Source organism: Alligator sinensis, unplaced genomic scaffold (assembly GCF_000455745.1).
Source record: "Alligator sinensis unplaced genomic scaffold, ASM45574v1 scaffold1261_1, whole genome shotgun sequence".
NCBI classification, from domain to species: Eukaryota; Metazoa; Chordata; order Crocodylia; family Alligatoridae; genus Alligator; species Alligator sinensis.
Window position 1 is genome coordinate 17,155 of NW_005842789.1, and position 24,237 is coordinate 41,391.

The following is a 24,237-nucleotide window of genomic DNA, read 5'->3' on the forward strand; positions in this document are numbered from 1 at the left end:
GCTCTGGGCCGTGGGCAAGCGGCCGGGGGCGGGGCAGGGGCCCTGTGCAGGGGGACCGGGATCGGGGCCGGGGCCTGGGAGGCTGCTGGTGGGGTGGGTGCAGCGTGGTCTTGCAATGCCAGGCCGTGCGTGGGATGTGGCAGGTAACATGGGCACTCAAGTGCGTGCGCGTGTGTGTGCCTGTCTGTCTGTGTGTCGTGCACGGTGTCGGTGTGTGTGTCGCTGCGCGTGCCAGTCTCTATCATGTTGCAAATATACGGTGGCCTGGCATCTTCAAAGAGTGTCTAGTCTGCCCACCTGCATGTACATGGAAGTGTTAGCTGCATTTCTTCTAGGGGTCTCAGCTGGTATATTGCACTCTGCATTGGCACAAGAGGGGGTGCAGGTCAGGATGGGAAGGCGTGTGTACAGGCAGCTCTGTAGGAGCATCATGGTGTTGAATATGTTGTGTCACACCTGTGTGACTGTGTCTGTGTGAGAGAGAGATGTGGTGCTTTGAAGATGCAAACTGGGGCAGCAGTGTGTGCATGTACGTGTGCATTGACAGATGCTTCATGCGTGTCTGGTATCTCCTATGCGTGTCATATGTACCATGTATGTTTTTTTGTGCATGTGGGGGGAGGTGTTTCTTGCCTCTTGCGCACACAGATGCAGGCAGCATGCTCACCAGAGGCCCTTCCTGCTTCCCCCTTTCTTCAGGCCTGTGCGTTTAATGAATTGCATGTTAATGTTCAATTAGACAATTTAACTGATTTGTTCTGGGCCTTTGGCTTTCTGAAATAGGATGAGTCACGCGGGGTGGCAGTGGGTGTATGGCATGGAAGGGAAGGGGGGCAGGACCAGGGCAGAAACTGCAAGCCTCCCTCGGCTTTGTTATCTCGTGTCACCAGTAGCTGAGGGGAGAATGACGGAGGAGGACACGTGGACAGCAAAGAGCTAAGCTGAAACTGCAGCAGCCCCCTTAGCTGGATAGGGTGGAAATGCCAGCTGCATGGTGCAACTCTGATCTTCCTAGTCGAGGGCACTGCAGAGTGCGCGTGTGTATATGTGCATGTGTATGTGTCCTGAGCCTACGGTGACAGAAGAAATGTAGTTGGAGGGAAGGCATACAGGGGATGAAAAACTGCATTGTTAACTATTTATGAGGAAAGGGACTCGATAATCAATAACCCAGAAGTGTTCCTGTCTTTGAGTGTCACTTTTATGTCCATTTTAATCCATTTTTGCACCTAGATAACATGCATAATCCTAATGGAGGGGGAAAATGAGCTTTGTGTGTTTTTGAACTGAGATTTATTCTTTCTTCCCAGTGCTGAAATGTAAAGCTACCACTGAAACCTGCAGGTTGTGTCTGGTTTTTAATCCCTCCACATCTTGACAGGGTTGTCTGTGTGGCATTTCTTTTGGTTGGGCCATGCCAGCAATGGCATTGTCTGCATATTAATTGATTTTCGTCTGTTAAAAAGGTTGTTAAATTAACACACACAAGATGAAGAAATTTGGTGGGGAAACAAAGGGGGAGAGAATATTCCTGATAAAGATGCAGTGCAATTATGGGCCAGGCTGTGAAACTGTAACTCACATTGAATTTATATCTTTCCCCCTATTACTATTATTTTACATTTATATTGTGGTACACCATAAATAATGCAGAGACTATGGGTCCCATTTTGCCAGGCTCTGCAAAGACATAAATAGTCTCCTTGACATACTCAGGATTGCCCTTAGAAAGGGTGTTTTTGCTTAGGGGTCTGGCTGGATATGGAAAGAAAAAGAATTTTTTTTTTGTTGCATTTAAAATGCAAATATCAGGTCTTTTACCCTTGTCTCTATATTGTTACAATTTTGTTTTAAGGCCTGACCATAGGAACTAGGATCCAAGGAGGGGGTGTATGTGAATAATTCCTAAATAAATGTTAAAACCTCTGCGGTTTTTAACTGACTGCTTCATTCCCTTTTGGGATGCTGCCTTCTCTTGCACTAGCCAATTACTTACTCTAGTCTCTATAATATTCCTGGAGGATTGGGATGCCCATGTAGCTGCTGCTACATGATCCTCAGGCCATGGTGGAGTGTGTTTGTGTGTTTTTATTTCCAGAGAGGATCTGCCCACAGCCTGATCCAAAATGCACAGAACCACCAGGATAAAGATCACTGAATTGAATCCCCATTTGATGTGTGCCTTATGCGGAGGCTACTTCATTGATGCAACCACCATAGTGGAATGTTTACACTCATGTAAGTCTCCAATGTGTCCCAGGAAGGGAAGGCAGTGAGCAGAGGAGACTGCCCGTCCTTAAGGAAATGTTCTTTGCTTTCATGCTACAGGCAGGGCTCTGTTCTCGGACTTAAGTTCAGGATCTTGTTGATGATCCCTTTCTCTCTGTTCTCGGTGTTAAGTTCAGGATCTTGTTGATGATCCCTTTCCGCTCAGCAAATGATAACTGTCAAGAGTTTTCAAAAGTGGCTAATGGTTTTTCTTTTTTTGGATGCCCAACTGGAGGTGCCTTTTTTTTCTTTTTCCTCCAAGAAGAGCTGAGTATTCTGGAAAGGTCTTTGTAATGAGGAACAGCTTCAATATTGAAGTGCTTTAAATACTAGTCACTTTTTGAAAATACTTATCTTGGATTACTTTCAAGAGGGAATTGGGAAGGGCGTGGGGGGCCTCAACTTCTTATCACATTGCCCAAGAAAACTGCTGCAGCTCTTTGGCTGGAAACACAAACATGAAGATTTCCTCAAAGGCGGAAAGCTGAGAATGAATGAAAGGGAATAATACGTTTGTTATGCCACCTGCAATTGAAGCAGTGGAACTCATTGCTACAAAGTGGTCATTGAGACCAGGAGATGAAAGAAAAAGGGACTGGACATTTAAATGTATGGTATAACTATATTATATTTGAATATAAGTAGTAACATTTTTGGAAGAGATATTAAACAATGTGCTATAAGGATAAACAATCTCTAATAGAGACTGGATTTGAGACTAGACTGCATCTGTCTAGTGCAGGGTTATACTTATGTACTGGCCTCAATGAACCTGGGGCGTGATTCAGTCTGCCAACATTCCCCAATTTTTTTATTTTTATGTTTTCCCTTTGCCTAAAGAAGTGACATGTGAAGGGACAGTCATGCCTGGGAAGCACCCCACTCTTGTGAGGGATGAACGGAATAGGGGATTTCACTCTTATTGATTCATGGTAGCAGACCTCCTAACCACTGGATTAAAAGCACCTTCACTCTAATGAAAGCAGTTGCAATGTGTTTATAAGGAGAGGGGAGGAAAAAAATGGTCCTTAGCGTATTGTTATAGACCTGTTAATTGTAGATGAATGTCACCCCTGGCACAGCATCCTAGCACGTGCCGTGGACCTTTATTTCCTGCTTAGGCATCACTAAGGAGCCAACTGATTATAGCCAATGCTGAAACAATGCATAGGCTTTGCGTTGGCTTTTTGCATTGTGGGGGTGGGGGCAATAAATTTCACCCTATGTGCCCTTTTGGGGATTTCATCCTGTTAATTTTTTTTCTCTCTCTTCCCTCCTTCCCCCCCAGTCTGTAAAACCTGCATTGTTCGTTACCTGGAGACCAACAAATACTGTCCCATGTGTGATGTTCAAGTGCATAAAACCAGGCCTCTCCTCAGCATCAGGTGAGGGATCTTGCTGTTAGAACTTCTCCACCTCTCTTCCCCAGTATACGATAAGATGTTACCTTGTGAAATCTGAGACTGTGAAATTAATGGGCTAGTGAGCACTGCTGTTATGACAATCTCTCATCCTTGCTTTTGTTCAATTGAGAAATGGATATTTTGTTTTAAACTCTGTCACCATTTGCCTCCAGGTCATTAGTGATTTTTTGGGGAGGGCATTGGTTTTATTTGGCAATACCAGCTTGAAAAGGGCCTGAGTTTTGAGAAGACACAAACCCCATATATAGTGTCTCATATTGGGAGTCCAATGTACTGGTCACTTTGGAAGGCTTTTGCATTTAACCCTGGACCTGCTTTAGCAAGGTACTAAAGTATGTGCTGAACCATAAGCATGTCATGTGAGTGTCCCCGTGAACTTCCATGCGATTGTTCACTTTGTAAAGCATAGGTACTTTTGTAAGTTTTGGGAGATCTGCTTTTAAAGCCTTGCTCTGCCACAGACTTCCTTTGTGGCCCTGGGCAAATCACTTATGTACAGGTCCTCCAAGGCATCAGTGGAGGTGGGGGCATACCTACTTTTGAGTATCTGGCCTCTTTGTCTCAGTTCCTGTCTTCTAGTGGGGATAACAGCACTTTCCACTCTGTCGGGGATATTGGGAGAACAAATGTATTTGAAGTAGCAGGGTCCTTGGATGGTGGTAATGAGGATATATAAGAATATGGACAGAGAAAGCAGTATAGAGTATCTTGCTGAATTGGGGCAAAGTACTCATTGCTCTGTCAAACTGGGGAAAGGCCCATTAGACACACTAATCCATTGCTTCCCTTGGCCAGTGCTGGACATTTTTGTATAAAATCAAGAGCATTATCTTTTAGTTTTTTGTTTGCTTGGTTTTTTTTTTTAAAGCCTATATATATCTGCCATTATTCTGTGTTCAAAATCCTTCCTATTCTGTGACATCCCAAGCAATACCCTGGCAGGCACGTGACACCTAGAGTCCCTATCCCAAACTGCTTACAATTTTGCTCTTGAGTTTGTGTGTATCACCTAACATAACACAGCCCCTGAGTGCTGTCAGAATGCAAATAAGACCAGAGCTAGAATATAGGATGACAAATGCCATGATGGGGCAGACACAGCTAGGAGCTTCCCTGTGTTTTCCAGTACATCTTGATGGCTTTAGAAAGAGGTTCCAATGGCTATTAGCAGGAAAGGGGATTCATGAGTTGCATCTTCTGGCAGTTTAGCCAGAGAATCTGTGGTCCTTTTTAGACAATGCCGTGACCACAGACATCAGTCTTTGAAATAGCTACAAGATCAGTTTTTAACCTGAGACCAGTTGTGGTTTCTAATTCATTGATCTATTTGCCTTGGAACTTTGCTTTCTTCACTCCACGCTCCCCCACTTCTTCTCCCCCCCCAATCTCAGCATTATTCTTCATGAGTAACTCTGCCTTGGATGCTACAAACATGATCCCTGGTGCATAGATCTGGCTCCCAGGCCCCTGTTCTAACATGCATGGAACCACCAGGATAAAACCAACCCAGCTGAATCTGCCTTGCGTTGATGTGCGCTTTATGTCAGTTTTGCTCCTTCCCCATTTGTCTGGGTTCGGGGAAGCCAGACACGTCTTGTCAGTTGTAGAATTAGCTCTGCAGGTGGTTGGCATAGAAACCATTAAGGCTGCAATACATCACTAGGGTTTTTTTTAGCTCTTCCATGTAAATCGGTTTCTGTAGTAACACGCTGGGTTTTTTTTTTTTTTTGGTTTCCAGTGAAATATTTACACTGTAACTCCCACAGATCTCTCTCCTAAATATCCCTGAATGTGTGCAGAGATAGACACACACACACCCACGCTACAGACACAGGCACACACTGCCAACATGTAGACAGACTCAAAACAACAGCAGTGTAGAAATACACTTGAGTTTGCCCTGTAGTAACATCCAGACCTCTTACTTTATTTGTCTTTCAGTCACACCTAGAGACCCCAGCTTAGATCATTGTGCCTGCCACAGTACAAACAAATTTGCATTTTTGTTCAGGCAGAGCTGGATTTGCATTTATGCTATGGCACCTTTGCAGCAGTCAGACAATGGAAGAAAGCTGTGAGTGTTAAGGAAGATCAAGTTAAAGGTGTCCTATCCCTGTGTCTTTTCAGAGTCCAGTAATCAAGACCCAGGCTTGAGACTTTTTGGGCATAGGCTTTTATGTCAGACACTGACACATTTCCTGTAGAAGTTACTTGAGTAATTCTTTTAGGCTAGAAACTTCCAGGGTGAGTAGCTATAATAAGGCTGTTACATACAGGGCCAGATCTTCTGCCAGAATAGTGAAGTGTCCACTTCCCTTATTGCCTCAGTTTCAGATTTTCAGTTATCATTTCCTTTCTTGGTTAACCCTTCCCAGTGAGGACAATGACCCTATGCCACCTCACCAGGAACTCTCAGACAGCTGTATATGAAGCTTAGGAAAGTGCTTTGATATCTTCAAATGGAAGGGTCTATTAAAGGAAACAATTATTACAGGAGTAGTGTTGATAGAGGATGTGCACATTTCTCCTTCTGCTTTTCAAGCTGGAGTCACAGGACTGATTTTAGGGCCAGGGGTAAAACTCAAATGACCCCCTCATTGACTTAACTGGGCTGTGGAACAAATGTAGTTTGCATGGGTTAGACAGTTTCACTTCCCTTTCCCCTTCCCCATCCCCTCCGTTTGAGATGCGCACAGTATACAGCTGTGGTGTCTGCAGTGTGAATAACGACTATTGAAGGACTGCAGGCTTAATCCTGCAAGGTGCTGTCAGCAGGCAGAGCAGAGGGTGCGCAGCAACATGCAGAAACATACATACTCCAGCATACCCATTGTATGGGATGCCAGAACCACGCTGCATGCGCACATGGAATCCTCTTGGGAGCCTGGGCATGGGAGGGCCTGTGTTCATCTGTGACACACACAGGGCACACACCCTGGGGTAAGTTATTGGGCTAAATGGTTATTGATTCATGCAAGCATAATGACTGTCTGGTAATTAACCTGCCAGTCAAATGACAGAATTTGCTTTTTCATTAGCTTGCTGTAACTTATAAAGTAAATCCTATGTGTACATATAATAAATAATGTCACAGAGGGGCCTTGCAAACTCCTGGTGACATCACCAAGAAGTTATAGATTAAAGGGCTGCTGTTATGCTAAAAAACATGTATTTGAAAGAAAAACAAATGACCGTACCTACTATTCATAAAGGCCCTATTATTAAAAAAGAGCTAAGTGCAAACCTGTCACCATGAACAGATTTGTTTTTCTTTTGACATTTTGTTCGACTACAAGGTGCTTTTGTTAACCCTACTAAAGGCCAATTTGCATCTTCAGATGCTTGAAATACCTTAGGAAAATTTGGCTTTGAGTTTCTTTTGAAAATATGACTTAGGGCTTTTGAATGTTTCACCCTAAGACACTCAAAATAAGACTGAGCAGTTTCACTTTGTTTTCTAGTAGCTTTCCCTGCATGGCTTTTGTGTCCTATAGTAATTTGTTTGCTTGCAACTGATGCAGAGAGGCATTAAAACTCAAAGAAGAAATCTGTCTTGGTAATTTTTTTTTAACTTGCAGAAACATGACAGTTGAGCTTGGATTTTTATTAAGATCTTGGTACATGTCTGATTGGGTTTTCAATATGCATAGTTTGGATTGGCTGAAGCATTCTCCCCTCCCTTCCTACCAAAAAAACCATGGGGGTTTTAAATTATTTTTCTCTCCACTTTTCCGTTTTTATTCTGTTAGAGCTGACTCAGGTGATGGGGCATCCTGGTGGTTTGAGAACTAGACTGGAGTTCTGGAGCCCCAGATTTTAATCCTAGTGGTGCTCTAGCTTTTCTGCATGACCATGGTTAAGTCACTTCACATCTGTGCCTCAGTTTCCTCACCTATGCAGTGGAGTTAGTGCTTTACTAGGGAGGTCAGGATCATTATGAGATCTCCAGATGAAAAGCAATACATGAGCTGTGTTAGTGTCTGCAAGCTTTTCTGAATTAAGACAACAGCTAGACATTGACCTTAAGAACATTAAATAAGACTGTGGTAAAACCATAAGTGTCCAGGAATTCAGCTTTGCCAAAAACCACCCCCCAAAAAAACCTACCCCACCAAAGTCCCCATATTGGTAATTCTGGACATTTTAGTATACAAAACTCCTGACAACTTGAATCCACTCTCATCAAAGTCAACAGGAGATTTACTTATGTTAGCTCAATGGGAACTGGGCCTGTGCAGTTTGAGCCTAAATTGATCTGACTTTGTTCCTTTGTAAGGGGCCAGTACAGTGTCTGCACACTTGTTAAGGCACATTCAAGCTCTATTTTGAGGGCTCAAGTGGGAATTGGGCTTTATGCTGTTCCTTTGCTGAGGAGCAAACTTTAACTTTTGTGTATGTTATCTTCCCTTCACCTGAGCAAATTCTTTAGCCAATTTACCTGCCATACCCAAAAAAACAGTTCTAATCCAGCCATAACTAATTATCTTCTCTCTTTGCATTCCAGATCAGACAAAACTTTACAAGACATAGTGTACAAACTGGTCCCAGGGCTATTTAAAGGTACAGCTGGATACAATGGCAATTTTGGGGTGGGGTTTTCAACACACAAGCTGTCAAGTTAAGGTCTCTGCTAAAGTTCAAGCAGTGCAGTCCCCCCACCCCCCCAGTGTGAACACAGTTATGTGAGGTATATAAAGCTGTTTTATACTTGTATACAGCTTCCTGATTGGGAGAGCAATAAGCTTCAGGATAAGCCACTTTTATTTGGTGTAAAATTGCATGGCCTCTGAGGGTTGTACTGGTCTACCTAGATGGGTTAGAAAAAAAATCACCATCAAGGCTTGCTCCACACAGGAGGCTATTCTGGAATAGCTGGTGTGTCCTAAATTCCCATCCTGCTTTAATCTGAATTAACACAGGTGTGGACAAGTCTTAACTTGGGACCAAGCCATGATGTATAAATCAGACCTTGATCTCTTTCTCCTTCCTTCTTTCATTCCCTTCTTTCTGGGATCTCCCTGCTTTCCCTGTGCTTACAGATGAAATGAAGAGGCGGCGTGACTTCTATGCAGCCTATCCCATGGCAGATGGTAAGTGTCTGCGGGCGGAAATGGCTGTTTTTTTTTCCCCCAGTTCCTTGTCCCCTGCCTTGCCAATAAATACATTTAAGGGGAATTTCTAACAGCTCTAACTCCTTTTTCTCCCCTCACTGTATAGTTCCCAATGGGTCTAATGAGGATCGTGGTGAAGTTTCTGAACAAGACAAAGGGAACCTGACAGATGATGAAATTGTCAGCTTGTCCATAGAATTTTATGAAGGAACAAGGTAAGGGCATTCCCCTTCCCTTCTAGCATTGCTGTTTATGAGACCAAATCTCACTCTTTGTGGCTTGCCAGGCTGGACCAAGTACTGAAGACATTTCCAGCATTCTCTGACTTGAATTGACAGGTCACTTCAGCGGGAGTTTTGCCCGAGTAAAGACTATGCGTGAAATCCCTTTCTTCTCCCTTCCTTACTTAGGGCACAAGGCCTGAGGACCTTAAGTACTTCAGTGGGTCCTGGCTATGGCAGCATTCAGGCATTTTGCTGTCTTCAGTATATCAGTCCTTTGCAACACCCCTTGGGAAGCAGGGCATGGCTTTTATCCCCATTATACAGGGGAGGGAATGAGGTGCAGAGACATGAAGAGAAGAGGAGGAGGAATTGCACTTCTTGCAAAAGAGCCATATGATTGCTCAGAGCTCCAGTATGGAACTAGAGGTAGGTCTGTTGAAAGTCTCTGCGTTAGGGTTAGAGTAGTCGGCAACAAGGATGATGTTGTGGTGGGGGTCTGCTATAGATCACCAGACCAGGAGGAGAAGTGGTAGATGAGGCTTTCTTCAAACAGCTAGTGGAAATTTCCCAACCACAGGCCCTGGTTCTTATGGGGGTTGTCAGTCACTCTGACATCTTCTCAGAGGACAATATAGCAGTGCACAGGCAATCCAGGAAGTTTCTGGAGAATGTTAGGGACAACTTGGTGCCAGTGCTAGAGTGGCCAACAAGGGGCCATGCTCTTTTTGATCTGCTGCTCACAAACAGGAAAGAATTGGTGGGGAATGTAGTAGTGGATGGCAGCTTAGGCAGCAGTGACCACGGGATGATTGAGTTCAGGATCCTGAGGGAAGGAAGGAAGGAAGGAGAGCAGCAAAGTGAGGAGCCTGGACTTCAGAAAAGCAGACTTTGACTCATTCAGGGAATTCATAGGCAGGATTCCCCTGGGAAGCCAGTCTGAAGAGGAGAGGAATCCAGGAGAGCTGGCTGTACTTTAAAGTAACCTTACTGAGAGTGCAGGAACAAACCATCCCAATGTGCAGGAAGACTAGCAAGTATGGCAGGTGACTAGCTTGGCTAGGCAGGGAACTCTTCAGTAAGCTAAATCACAAAAAGGAAGCTTATAAGTGGAAACTTGGACAAAAGCTAGGGAAGAGAATAAGACTGTTGCTTAGGCATGCAAGGCCAAAGTCAGGAAGGCCAAAGCACAATCAGAGTTGCAGCCTAGCACGTCCCCTCGAGGGATGGAAAGGGTAACAAAAAGGATTTTTACAAGTAGGTCGGTGACAAGAGGAGGATCAGGGAAACTGTGGGTCCCTTACTGAATGGGGGAGGCATCCTAGTGACAAAGGATGCAGAAAAGCTGAAGCACTCAATTACTTTTTCACCTCAGTCTTCTCAGGCAAGGTCAGCTCCCAGACTACTGCACTGGGCAGCACAGTTTGGGGAGGAGGTGAGCAGCTGAGAGTAGCAAAAAACAGTTTGGGGACTATTTAGAAAAGCTGAACATGTACAAGTCCATGGGGCTGGATGGGACGCACCTGAGGGTGCTGAGGGATTTGGCTGATGTGCTTGCAGAGCCACTGGCCATCATCTTTGAAAACATGGTGATCTGGAGAGGTCCTGGATGATTGGAAAAGATCACATATAGTGCCCATATTGAAGAAAGGGAAGAAGGAGGACCCAGGGGACTACAGACTGGTCAGCATCACCTCAGTCCTTGGAAAAATCCTGGAGCAAATCCTCAAAGAATCCATTTCTAAGCACTTGGAGGGGAAGAAGGTGATTAGAAACAGTCAGCTTGGATTTACCAAGGGCAAGTCGTGCCTAACCAACCTGATTGCCTTCTATGATGAGATGACTGGCTCTGTGGATGTGGGAAGACCAGTGGATGTGAATATACCTTGATTTTAGCAAGGCTTTTAATAAGGTCTCCCACAACATTCTCATAGGCAAGCTAAGGAAGTCATTGTTGGATGAATGGACTGTAAGGTGGATAGAAAACTTGCTGGATCATTGGGCTCAGAAGGTAATAGTCAATGGCTCAATGTCTGGTTGGCAGCCAGTATCTAGTGGAGTGCCCCAGGGGTCAGCCTTGTAGCTGGTTTTGTTCAATATCTTCATCAATGACCTGGAAGGTGGCACAGAGTGCACCCTCAGCCAGTTTGCAGATGACACCGAGCTGTGGGAAGTAGTAGATATATATGCCGGTAGGGGTAGGATTCAGAGAAACCAATACAAATTGGAGGATTAGACCAAAAGAAATCTCATGTGGTTCAATAAGGACAAGTGCAAAGTCCTGCACTTAGGATGGAACAATCCCATGCACCGGTACAGGCTGGGGATGACTGGTTGGGCAGCTCTGCAGAAAAGGACCTGGGGGTTACAGTAGATAATAAACTGAATATGAGCCAGCAGTGTGCCCTTGTTGTCAAGATGGCTAATGGCATACTAGTCTGCATTGGTAGGAGTGTTCAGCAGATCTAGGGAAGTGATTATTCCCTTCTGTTCAGCACTGGTGAGGCCACATCTAGAGTACTGTGTCCAGTTTTGGACCCCCTGCTATAGCAGGGATGTGCAAAATTGGAGAGAGTCCAGCGGAGAGTAACGGAAATGGTGAGCGGGCTGGGGTGCATGACTTATGAGGAGAGGCTGAGGGAACTGGGCTTACTTAAGTCTGGAGAAGAGAAGACTGAGAGGGGATTTAATAGAGGCCTTCAACTACCTGAAGGGGGTGTTCCACAGATGATGGAGCTGGACTGTTCTCCATGGTGGCAGATGACTGAACAAGGAGCAATGGTCTCAAGTGGCAGCGAGGGAAGTTTAGGTTAGATATTAGGAAAAAAACTGTCTCACTAGGAGGGTAGTAAAACACTGGAACAGGTTACCCAGAGAGGTTGTAGAATCTCCATCCTTGAAGGTTTTTAAGACCTGGCTAGTCAAAGTCTTGGCTGGGATGATCTAGTTGGGGATGGTCCTGCTTTGAGCAGGGGGTTGGACTAGATGCCCTCCTGAGGTCCCTTCCAGCCTTAATTATCTATGGTTCTGCGAAGGTCCTGATTTTAAAAAGGAAGTTTGGTACCAGATTTCCACTGATCCAACCGAGGATCTGACCTTAGGCGACTTGCTCAAGGTCACATGCATTGTCTGTGCTGGCATCTTGAAATCAAGTTTTAGGCTAGCGCGCTAACCAGTGAACTGTCCTTCCCCAACCTGTACATCACTGAAGCCTCCCTTTGCTTGTTGCAGTCCTTTGCTCCAGGGAGAATCCTCTTTCCAGTGAGATGCAGCCTGTAAATACCTAGGCGTGTGCAGAGCTGTGATCACTACCACCGCCTGCCAGATATCTCTCTCCTTTACTTATTTCTTATCTTATACTTGAATTCTAAGCCATTTAAGCCAGAACCATTTTTTTTTAATTGTTCTATATTTGTACAGTACCTCACACAGAAGGATCCTAGCTCAGGCCTGGGTTTCCTAGGTGCTACCACAACATACAGACAAATAAATATGCATCCTATTCATATTTGTGTTACCTCAGGTTTCAACCATGGCAGGACCCAGTGGTTTCATCCCCTTGTTGCCACTTCCTTTTTAGCTCAGAGGGCGTTTGAAGCAGGGATGCTCTCTTATTATTTGTTTATACACCACTGTGATTGGCTCTGCATATAGTCTGGCTGCAACACCAGTGTCAATGTGAAGTAACAATGGGTCTGTCTTTCCTGCTGTCTCGAATCTGTGTGCACGTTTTCTCTCTCTTGGTGTCTATCATGGGCAGAGCTAAGGAGACTCACCACTTTTTTTAAAGCATTTTTCCCTCTGGGAATGCAAATGGCACTATAGTGCCTCTCTTGACCCTAGATGTGGCAGTCACTGTTCCCAGAGGAGTGTGCATGGTGTGGCTCATGGTTAACAGTGGCCACTCATAGTTCCTGAGCCAGGGAGGACTGAGTTGTTGAGATCCATTGAGTAGTAGGCTAGAACACACCTCACATGATTGTGAATTTATCATCCCCCTCACCCTAAGTGGTAGAGAAGTGCTGGTGTATTAAAGTTTCAAAAATGCCTGAGTGATTTGGCATCTTAAGTCCCATGGAAGGTCAGTGGGATGTAGGCTTCTAAGTCGCTTATAAAAATGTTACTATTATCCTTATTTTACAGACTGGAAAACCTGAGGTTTAGAGAGATGAAGTGTCACTTTTCTCTTCCCAAAGAACTTGTCTCCCAACTAGGCACTGACATGGGTTAGCTGGACTCTCCCAAATGGGGTTTAGCTCCCAACAGCTTCCCCTGAAAACTACCTAAGTGATGCTTGGGTATATTGCTAGCACCATGGCACAGGAATGAGTTTCACCCCATTGCTTTAATTCTTCTCCACTCCTTTGTGTTGGTTTCATTCAAGTGCATCTCTGTTGACTTCCTTGAAGTTGCTCCAGTTTATCTGACCTTCATGTTCTCAAATGTTGGATGGGGTGTGTGGGTTGTTTTTACTGGTTTTAAATGGGATCAGATTAGTACTTGGCTAGGTATTTATGTGGGTGCACTTGGATGTTTCCCACATTGTGCCCTGATCCACAGTTCATCCAAGACCTTCACAAACTTGGATCTGAAATGGTTTTGTCCCAGTCAGTCCATACAAGTTTAAGATTCCTTCTTTGGGGCAACTCTTTGCCCTCCATGGGGCTGAGGGTTGAAAATAACCCCAGTGTATCCCATGGGAAGAAAGCCTGGATCCTTTGGTTTTACGAGCAAAGATTTTGGTGAAATTGTAGCCCTGTATGAGTCCATTGCCAAACCCTCCTCAATATCATTTGATTTTACTCACGTGTTGCACTTCTCCTCTGTGAGGGCTTCCTAGCACAGCATAAAAGCAGCCTGACCTGCAGAGAAGAGTGCGTAGCCTTTTCTTTCAGCGGGGCCCAGCTCTTGCTCCTCTTACAGAGATCAAACTCCAGTTGGCTCTGAAGTGGCTGACCACAGACTATAAGAGTAACAGGTGTGCTATATATTTTGAGATGCACACCCACCCACACCCTCTCCCCAGTCCCCTCCCTCTGCCACCCCCTCCCACCCAGTGAATGAAAGGGTCACATTGCCAGAGGTTGTTTCTATGGGGCACATTGTAAATGCAATACAAAAGCTGAAGCAAAACCTATACAACTTGTACATCTACAATGAGAGAGCATACTGCAGCCAAAATGTTCTAAATATTTAAGTCATATAGCTTTGGTGAAGGCTGTTAGTCTGTACATAATCCACTCCATCACAGACCACAGAGAGATTAATGCTTGTGTCACTGGTGCTGGGTCAAGTTTGCTATGCCCTTTCCATGGTATAATTAAGTTACTGTTTACTGTAATATTTGTTATTAATTTTCTCTTTCCGTTTTTTCATTCTCCTCCCCTTTTCCTCCCACCCTTCCTCCCCCCCGGCCCCCCCAGAGATGAAAAGAAAGGAACGGTTGAAAATGGGGATGTGGAGAAGGAAAAAGTAAGTGCTGTGATACTGAGGGAACCTACAGGTAAATGAGGGAGGTCCCAGTTGGTGACTTAGTGTTGTGCGGGGAAGGGGGTCATGGGATTATGCTGTGCAGTTTGACCGGGCTGACAACACAGGGGCCAGCCCAGGGATTTGGACATTAGGGTGTGGGAGATATGGGGGTTCATGTAAGTCCAGGGTTCTCACAATTCGGGGCTGAAGCTCTGTTTAGCAAAGAAATGCTTCCTTTGGCCGAAGTTCTGTCTGGGGTTAGGATGTGGCTAACCACAAAGAATCAGTTTGCCCTTGAGTCTCTGGCACTGTTCCCTTCCACTAATCCTGTCTCCATCCCTCCTGCAATTTTTCCTTCCCCCCCCCCCCCCCCCCCCAACCTGGATCCAACTAGAAACCCCCAGACATGGTCCAACAGAGTATTAAACATGTCAGGTCTGGTTCAAAGGCTTAAAAAACTCTCATGCTTGCAAGAAAACCATGCATTCTTTCCAGGCAGTGAATAACCACTCTTATCTGCAAGGTGCTTTAAACATGGAAGTAATGAGTCCCTTAGTGGTGCAGATATGTTGTCCTGTTGCATGGAGAGGAGAAATCAAAACGAGTTTTCCCAAAACCAACAGGTGATTCGAGCAGCTCAGATTTCTGGATGCCTGATTCAGAGGCCTGAGCCATTGCAGTTTCTGCTGGCCCCAGCTACATTTTGGGGTGCTCAGTACTATTGTATCTTTTTCACAAAGATGCAGACCTCATCAAAGAACCGCCTAGGCACATAATCAAACTAGATCAGCACTTCTCAGACTCTGAGCTGTGACTGGTTTGCAGATCACACCAAGCCTCTGCCCTTTTTTAACAGAAGCTTGACAGTAAGTGTGCTTGATGGTCCATGAGAAGTTTTGAGGGGGCTAGTGGCTCAAAAAGCTTGGGAATCTGCTGGACTCATGGTCCATGTCCAGATGAGCATGGGTGTTTGGTTCCTCAGGGACAAGTAGCAGCAGCCCACCTTCTACTGCAGCTAGTTGTCCCCGGGGAATGTCTGTGCATGCACGCTTTGGTATGTGGCAAGTTACCCCAGGGGCAGTAGGGAAGGCTGGGGCGAGCACTGGGTTGGCCCTAGCAGCCTGACCTCGGGTACTGGGGGCCTCCTAGGGTTGCAGCTGTGGTGATCCTGCCACGTGGAGCCTGGCCAGCAGCCGCAGCATGGCTCCAGGCAGCTTGGCTCTGCTTTTCAGCCACGTGCGCTGCCCATGTGTGCTCTTCTCTTGTTTTTTTTCCCTGCTTTTTTTTTTTTTACCCCTAAATATCCAGGGGTCAAAAAAACCTGTGGTGGTGGGGAAAGGAGCATCCAGGGGTAAAAAAACAAAACAAAAAACAAAAAAAACTGCAGGAAAAAACGGTGCAGCGCGTGCACAGGCAGCGCACCCTTGCAGCCCGGAGAACAGCTGATTGCGTTATATGGTGCTGCAGACATTTGTGGTGCCACATACCGTATGGCCATATCATCTGGATGTGCCCATAGTGCCCATTTTGGGGTTAAATTGAAGTATCTTAATCTATGAAGTTCCGTAATAGTACTTCAGAAACATTCACTGCATACAGTGCACAGCTGTAGAAAAACGGTGCTGTGCTGCTTGGGTTCTGGTGGCTTCCAAGCATGTGTCTCTACAGCAGCTGGAGGTGTGGCTGCAGTTCCTTTGAACCGGCTTTATTCTAGCTAGCTTGGGCATTGACTTTGACGTCAGTGGGGTACCATAGGCTTTGCCCCTTGTGCAGCCCACACTACTTTAACAACGTTGTTATCTGTTTCCAAGCTGGCTATAATTGTGGGGCAGACATGCCCAAAAATACGGAACCCAGTGAATGCTGCTAGAGGGCTTGCATGCTATTTAAAGGGATGCTAACCAATTCTGGCACGCTACAAGCATCATTTGAAAAGCAGGCTCAAGGAGTCTCAAACTGGACCTCCCACCCTCAACTTTCAGGGATGTTTTTAGTCTCGCTGCTGCAAGCCTGAATGAACATATTGGGCATGTCTACATGAGACCCTAACTGCGTAGTAGCCTAATAACAATGTGCAGTAGTGTCAGGCAAAACTCATGCTAATATGCTACTGCACAGTAGTATTAGGCTACTGCGCAGTTGCATCTGAAAAATCCCATGCACCAGCACTACTCTGCAGTAGCGCAAGTTACTGTGCATTGATTTAGTACTTGGTTATCCAAGTACTAAACTTAATGTGCAGTAACTATGGTGCATTAATTAATGTGTAGGCACGCCCACTAAATGTAAACTGGAATAGCCTTTGTTTGCTTAGTCAGGTAAGTGAGATGACTGACAGTATAGGGGAAGGGCATGCATCTCCAAAGTCTTTTTTTTTTTTTTTTTTTTAAGTATACGCTTGTATATATTACTTAGTCCTTGCATAATTTAATTACAAGCCAATCTGCATTTAGCTGCACAGATATTTTTTCTGATAACAAGTTTGCTGGCCAGTCATAACACTGATTACATACCAGGCATGCATCTTCTGATACCTGAACTGTTTTACATTCTACTTATGAATTTTTAAAACTTGTTCATTCCATTTCTGACTTGCCTTGTTGGGCACCCACCCAACCAGACACAGAGCTTGGATTTGTTTTCTTTTTTACTCCTTAATATTTTGAAGTAAGGCCTGTGTCAGATGTGGGACATGTTACATTTTGATGCACTAAGACCTTGGCTCTACTGCTTGGTTCAGCTCTTATTTAAGTGTTAGGAACTTTCAAGCGCTCCTGGCTTTCTAACTTGGCTGACACAAAGCACATCTGTGACTTTAAAGACAATCAATTGTAATTGCTTGCTGGCTCAGGGCCTAAGTGGCTTGCCCAAGGGTTGTAATCAGTGTTCCAGATGAGGTTGGATCTCTGGACATCCTGGCTCCCAGCCCTGTGCTTAGACCACATGATTAGGAATAATTCTTTCAAGGTTTGGCATTGTAATCCTCATAGTTTCAGCTCCAACTCCTCTTTCCTCTGAAGTGTTACAAAGGAGGAAATTAATGCTGACCAGCGTGTGTCTAAGAATTACATAGTGGGACTCTGCAGTTAATTATGCAAAGAATAACTTTAGTTTTCTGCTTGCTACATAAGGGTGTTAATGCTTGTACTGTGCACTCCCTGAGACATCAGTGGATCTGATGTTTGCAAGGGTTTGTTAGCATCAACCAGTGGGACAGGCTGTTCATGGCATAAAGGCCTCCTGCTCTAAAGCCATTTAAGGGATTTCTTTCTTCTGCTTTTCCCTTAAGCATGAGGTGATCTTCCCTCTGCAACACTACCTCTCATTGCAAAACCAGAGCAGTATGGATTGCAGCAGAGCCCTTTGCATGTGACCTGCAAGCCTTTCATGCCTCCCCTCCTCTGTTTTGTGTACGATTTAGATTTACAGCCGCTTCTTTACATATTTCATCCCCTCTCCTCCTCCAGCTGCTCAGCTCTTAGTAATGCCTTCTCTTTCCTTTTCCTCTCCCCCCTCCCCCCAACCCCACACAACCGATGGTCTATCTTCAGAAGAATGGCGTAAGGTTCCTCCGATGTCCAGCTGCCATGACAGTCATGCATCTGGCTAAATTTCTGCGCAATAAGATGGACGTTCCCAGCAAGTACAAAGTAAGTAGCCATGGGTTGGTTGGGCATGCTATGCTGTTCCAGATCCCTCTTGGGTCAGCGGACTGCTCCCATGGTTCTGGGTGGTGCTGTGCACACTTACACCAAAGCTGTGCCCCCCCTCGGGCCTGTTGGCTTCCAATGATGGTTGTGGTTTTTCTTTTATTTTTTTGGTTACAGCCTTGCTATATGCACATGTAGAACATTGCCCCTTAGGCTGGCTAGTAGAGGCCAGTCCCATTGTTCTGTCCCTCACTGCAACTACAAAGTGCTTACTGCAATTTCGATCCTTTTTTCAAGCCAAGACTTAACAAAAAGGTGGTCCCTGATACAAGACTGCACATACAGGAACAGTTTTGTTTGTTTGTTCTTTGCGTGGTACCAGCCCCAGTGAGACCCTGACTGAGGCCTCCAGGCATTATTGCAATAAAAATAAATATTATTATGATGACTTGTGCTGCAGTAGCACCTTCACACTCCTGCCAAGACTGCAGTTCTGTTGTGTGAGGCCCTGAGGGACAGAAACTCAGCTGGTGCAAACTTACATAGCAGTTCCATTTGCAGTCAGGGCTACACTGGTTTTTAACCCCTCCACGGGCCGAGACTCTGCTGCTGTGTTTTTGGAGGACAGGCTAAGAAGAGGGAGAGGGACTAACTCAGAACCTCTAACCCACCTCCAAGTTTCCCTTCCTGGAAAGAGACCCAATGTGGGATTAACCCTCAGAGAGCTCCGGAGCTGGCAATTCCAGTCTGAGATCCTCTCAGGCAGAGTTTCTCCCCAACCCCCACCCCAGAAGATTTACTATGTGTTTCTTATTAAAAACACAAACTCATTTAAGGTCTTGGCATCTGTCATAATAACATATAGTACTTATACACTGGGCTGTACAAACATTTGCTAAGTCAGCCTTGCAGCAGTCTTAAGTAAGCATTCTTATCCCAGCTTCATGCAAAAGGGGGGGAAGTGCCACTCAGCTCAGTTATCCAGTGAATCTGAGCAAAGATCAGAAATGTAATAACTTTCCCCACTAGACCAGGGCTGCCCAAGGTCTGGCCCATAGGCCACTTGCTGGCCCACAAAGAGACTTTTAATGGTGTCCATTGTCACCAGAAACTGGCTGATCAGCAAGGCTCCACCATGGGCTGTTCATTTGAATTAAGCCAGAAGGCTGGCTTCTCCCTTATTGTAACTTTGTCTAAGTAAGGCATCATCTGTTACATCTACTGAACATAAAGGCAGTGCACTGCTGATTTCATGTTATTATACAGCCCCTACCCCTGCCATCCTTATTTACAGACTGGGAGAACTGAGTCTTAGAGAGATTAAAGGTCACTTTCCTTTCTCCCAGAGAACTCTGCTCCCCACTAGGCACCGACATGATGTCCTGCCCATAAAGTAGTCCTCCATGGACAAAGCTTTGGGAACCCCTGCATTCAGCTGTGTTCATCAGAGCTATTCCTTCAGATACTAATAGGACGGGACATCTTGTCATGGTGCTTGAGACCTGACTCGCTGCGCTTTGTGTAGTCACTCTGATGTGGTGGTGTTTTGCACCCAAGTTGCATTGGAGTGATCTTACGAAGTGCAGGGTGACTGCGGATTGAACAGCTCAGGCCAGATTGTCAAGAGAAACCTAAATGCCAAAGAAAAGTGTCAAGCTTTTCAGAAATGCTCAGCATGCATTACAGTGGGGACTGAGGACTTTAAGGGACTGAGGACTCCCCCCCCACCCCAAAAAAAAAAAAAAAAAAAAAAGTATCTAAATGGGAATCCAGCTGTCAGGAAAATCCAGCCTGGGTTCTGGGGCCTGAGCTCTCAAAAATTTGACTTTTGTGCCCCAAGAGGGGTAGCTAGCCACATGGTAGGGGAGGAGGCTGTATTGTTTGTTTCTTGTCATCGGCAGAGGGAAAAACTGATCCTCTTCTCTTCCCTTGTCAGGTGGAAGTTCTCTATGAAGATGAGCCTTTAAAGGAATATTACACACTGATGGACATTGCGTATATCTACCCATGGCGAAGGGTGAGTAAGTTACCAGTTTATGTAGTGGAATCATCTGCCTTTTTCTTGATGCGGCATGTGGTCCAGTGCACAGGTCAACAAACTGGGACCTGGGAGGCCTGTGGTCTATATCTGACACTGCCAGTTACTTAGTGCACAACCTGGAACAAATCCCTTCCCCTCTCTGTGCCTCAGTTTCCCCATCCACTGTTTGTTTAGCTGTCATGCTTTTCAGGACACAGACATGGTATCTCCCTTGGAGTTTGCACAGCTTGCAGCAGAATGGACTCTGATATTTGAAGCTTCTACATGCTACTGTGAAGCTATGACTTACTGCTAATTATCTACAGGGAATAATTTTGGCCCTTGACAAATTAACCCTTCCTTTTGGCAGGGTGGGTATTTTTCCACAGTGGGAGACAGTAAGTAGGAAAATGGCAGAGCAAGACCAGTTTTATTTACCCAAAAGCATTTAGCTCCTATTTTAAGTGCTGAGCGTCTCTGAGTTCTGAACTGGGTGGAAACTGGCAGGCACTCTGTGTGGCCAACTCTCCTGATGAAGTCGGGAGTCCTGCAATATTTAACTGGGCTTTTTTTCTTTGTAGTTCCAGCAACTGGAGTCATGGGAATCTCAGTATTCACTAGAAAACAGCTTTCTAGTCCTTATAATTTTGGAGAGAAGCTTGAAAACATGATCCTGGTTGAACCAGAAGGCAAATAAAAAAAAATCTCATTATGTTTAAGCCAGTTATGATGGTAGGGGCTTGTTTGTTTTGTTTTGTTTTGTTTAAAACCCCAGGGATTTGACAGTACTGCTCTTACTGCCTCTGCAAAATCAAGCCGTAATTAATCTCACTGCCCTCACCACCCAGAAAGGGTTGGTGGCTTCAGCTTCAGGAGAGATCTGTGCGAGGGAAAGTGAGGGGCTGAAAACCGAGATCAATCAGAAAACATGTTTCCCTTGTTGACGCTTGCTCTGCTAGAGCATTTAATTAGATCCAGGTGCTCTGAAGGGCCTTGATGCGCGCTGCCAGCAGGAGGGGGTAGGGGTGAACTTTCAGAATCAACATTCTTCCCATCCAGCAGGCGTCAGGCCTGGTTGCCCTGCAAAAATAAACCTTTTACTTTAAAATGGGGGAGGAGGAGGGGAAGGGTTCCGTTTCACAGCTTTAAGTGAGAGCTTCAGAGGTCCCTCCAGCAGCCCAAGGTTTCCTCATTTGGGGGCTTGAGCTTGCATGGTGCTGCAGTTCCATTTTAGGGAGGCCACCCTCGCTCAGAGCAGCGCTGTTGAAGCCAATGGTGGTTTGGTACCTTGTACCATCTGCCCAAGTTACCATGATTTATGCCAGGAGATGAAGTTACAGCTACTTTCACTGTGGGACAAGCTGTTCCCCACTTACTACAGGGTACTGGCAGGTTAGTGGCCAGTATCAATCAGTTTAGATAAAATGTTTAAGGATCTAACATCACCTTTAGCTAGATAGGTGGTCTCTTCCCAGATTATAACTCTGGATATTCCTGTTGCCTCTGCTAACCCCTGCACCGTATGGTCTCAGGCCTTCGCCCCTTTCTTTCTCTTGAATCTCACTGTGTTTTTGGTCTCTCTTACATGGTGATGATTGACTTACGAACATTTCCTTGTATTGGTTTTGAAATTGCTGCTTAATTATTTGTATCACTCAAGTATTCTTCTGCATAGGGGTGCATTTGAGAACATGCTCACTTCTCGTAGGGGGGCCCTAAACCAGTGATTCTCGACTAAGGTGCTGCAGCACCCTGGAGTACCTTGAGATCTTTTCAAGGGTGTCACAGGTGCCTCACAATGTTAGCACTCTTAGGTATGCAAACATGATTCACAAGAGAAACCCAGAGATTTCAAATAGGAATCCATTGTGTTAAAACCATTTTGACTTGTTGTGGGCTTTGCAACAGAAAAATTGCTTTTTTATTTTTCTCTAGTCAAAAAAGGTGAAAACTAAGATGACTTTTTTTGAGGGGTGCCTTGATCTAACAAGGGGTGCTTTGAATGTAAAAAGGTTCATGTGAGAAGTCCCACTGAAATCAGTATGAATGTTCATGTACTGAAGTGGCTTGTGAATCAGGGCTAGAGCGCTCAGCCTGGCACATGATGGAGCACTGCTTCCTTGGCAAACAGGCTAGAAAATTTTTTCTAAAGGTTTTTCAGTGGGATATTTCACTTTGCTGTGTGTGCGCTCAAAGATGCATCTCATTTGAATTTCCAAATCCTTTATCTTTTATTTTTGGAAGGCAGCCTGGAAAACTTTTACTGAGACTAGGTTTTAATTATCTGTTAACATCTGGATTCTTGATCCTCCTGGCAAGATATCTCTGCAGGAGCTGAGATTTTACAGGTGTATGTGGAGTGAGCCACTGGAAATGTATCTGAATATGAAAAACATAGAAGTCTAAAGGTGCTTTGTACTACACTTACAGGCTGTATTCACCATTATCCTGCATCTTGTCATTTATATTGGTGGGTGCAAAAAAACAGTATTCTGGTCTGGTAGCATCTTTCACGTGCTTTGCCTTTAAGCGTCTACATCAGGAGCAGGAAATTACTATAGGTTGCAATTCCTTTTCCACTTCCAATAAGAAACCTAATGGAAAGTCTTCCATTGACTTCAGTAAAAGCAGTGTTAGTGCTCTTAAATTAATATCCATCTGTCTACAGTAACACCCATGTATTTGGAGTTAATTTTTTATTTATTGAGAAGGAATTTTGCTTTTTTGCTTATCTTTCCGTATTAGATCATGATCTGTATATTTTACCAGGCATTGGTACTCAGCAGTCTGTGTGTTGCGAAAGGTTTGTCCTTGTAACAAACTTCTTAAATGTATAGTTAATGTTTAGTTAATGAGTGTGCACTATGGTCCCTAGATCCACCTTTTTTTAACTGTTGAAGTTAATATGTTGAGGCCTTTTCTGACAAGACTGTGCAAACAAATTCTTGTCAAAATCTAGAACCGACCTATTGCTGGTAGTGTAAATGCTTTGTTTTCGGTTCAGTAATCTCGTAACACTTCACAAAGGAATCAGTTTCATTATTTGCATTTTACAGCTGGGGAAACTGAGGCACAAGGAGATGAAGGAAAAAGCCCACAGTTACTCAGCAGGCCAGTGGTGGAAATGAGAATTAAGCCCAGGTCTTCTGAGTAAGAGTTTTGTTCTGCTTTTTGTAGGATAAACAGAAGTGCTTTCAAGTGCCATTGTCACTTTGTGTCACGTATCCATTGTATCAGGTATCTATTATGTCAGGTATCCACGAGTCCTGATTGTCACATTGTTTTACTTTATGTAGGGGGCAGGGTCATCTGAACTCTGATTGTAGTTCTTAGCATTGAATTTAAAAGCAAACTCATGCAACAGGTTTGGGTTAAATCTCTCTACCTGCAATATTTTTCAGCCAGAACTTCAGCATTTTGAGAACTTCCAAAATGGAAAAAAACTGATAGACAAATCTTTTTTACACTGCCCGAGCTGAGTAAAGGCAGGAAATAAATGGTCCAAGTGATTTTTTTTTTTTTTATAAGTAAAACTAAAATCCATATGGCTTTAATATCAGAGCTCGTTATTAAGGGGAAAATGAAGGGCACAAATGTACGTCAAGTAAGATTTTTTTTTTAAAATTGATGAACACTTTTTAAAGGAATATGATTGCCGCTTCTTTCCCATGTAGTTGTCTAATTTCAGAGTGCACCACCATCATAAACCATTCAGGGAGTACTTGGACTTTGAGTTTGGCCATTTTTTTACAGAGCGCTTTGCAAAATAATAGTGTAAAACTCCTGCTAGACTGAAATCTGTAATATAACCCAAACGATGGAGTCTCCACCTGCTCCTCCAGAGTAAAACTAGGCTTTATAGTAGATTGTTGTTCTGATCTGAAGCCTGAGTAAAACACTCTAGAACAAAGCCTGGATTTGAGCTTTGTTGAATTGTATTCTTTTTTTTATTTGAGGGGAAAATACCAGCTGGGCAACAGCACGTCCTGGCATCCATACAAATAAATCGTACTGATGATTTTTAGGGCAGGGATCAGCAACTTACAACCTGCAGGGCAGATCTGACCCATG

At 44.6% G+C, this 24,237-nt stretch overlaps 1 protein-coding gene across 5 annotated transcripts in view; it reads left to right on the forward strand.

Annotated features, from left to right (window-relative positions):
- PCGF2 (polycomb group ring finger 2) overlaps nucleotides 1–24,237 on the forward strand; it is a 38,786-nt gene that overhangs the window by 10,210 nt on the left and 4,339 nt on the right. Inside the window, exons 2-9 of one of the 5 annotated variants that reach the window (XM_025191121.1) lie at nucleotides 2,099–2,238; nucleotides 3,557–3,653; nucleotides 8,197–8,252; nucleotides 8,732–8,782; nucleotides 8,910–9,018; nucleotides 14,448–14,496; nucleotides 18,048–18,146; nucleotides 20,083–20,163. In XM_025191121.1, the coding sequence (XP_025046906.1) occupies nucleotides 2,127–2,238; nucleotides 3,557–3,653; nucleotides 8,197–8,252; nucleotides 8,732–8,782; nucleotides 8,910–9,018; nucleotides 14,448–14,496; nucleotides 18,048–18,146; nucleotides 20,083–20,163 (654 nt within the window). In that variant the 5' untranslated portion in view covers nucleotides 2,099–2,126. Of the gene's footprint in view, nucleotides 1–52; nucleotides 2,239–2,386; nucleotides 2,878–3,556; nucleotides 3,654–8,196; nucleotides 8,253–8,731; nucleotides 8,783–8,909; nucleotides 9,019–14,447; nucleotides 14,497–18,047; nucleotides 18,147–20,082; nucleotides 20,168–24,237 lie in introns of those variants that run through there. The other 4 variants (XM_006034974.3, XM_025191119.1, XM_025191122.1 and 1 more) reach the window with 4 other exon arrangements.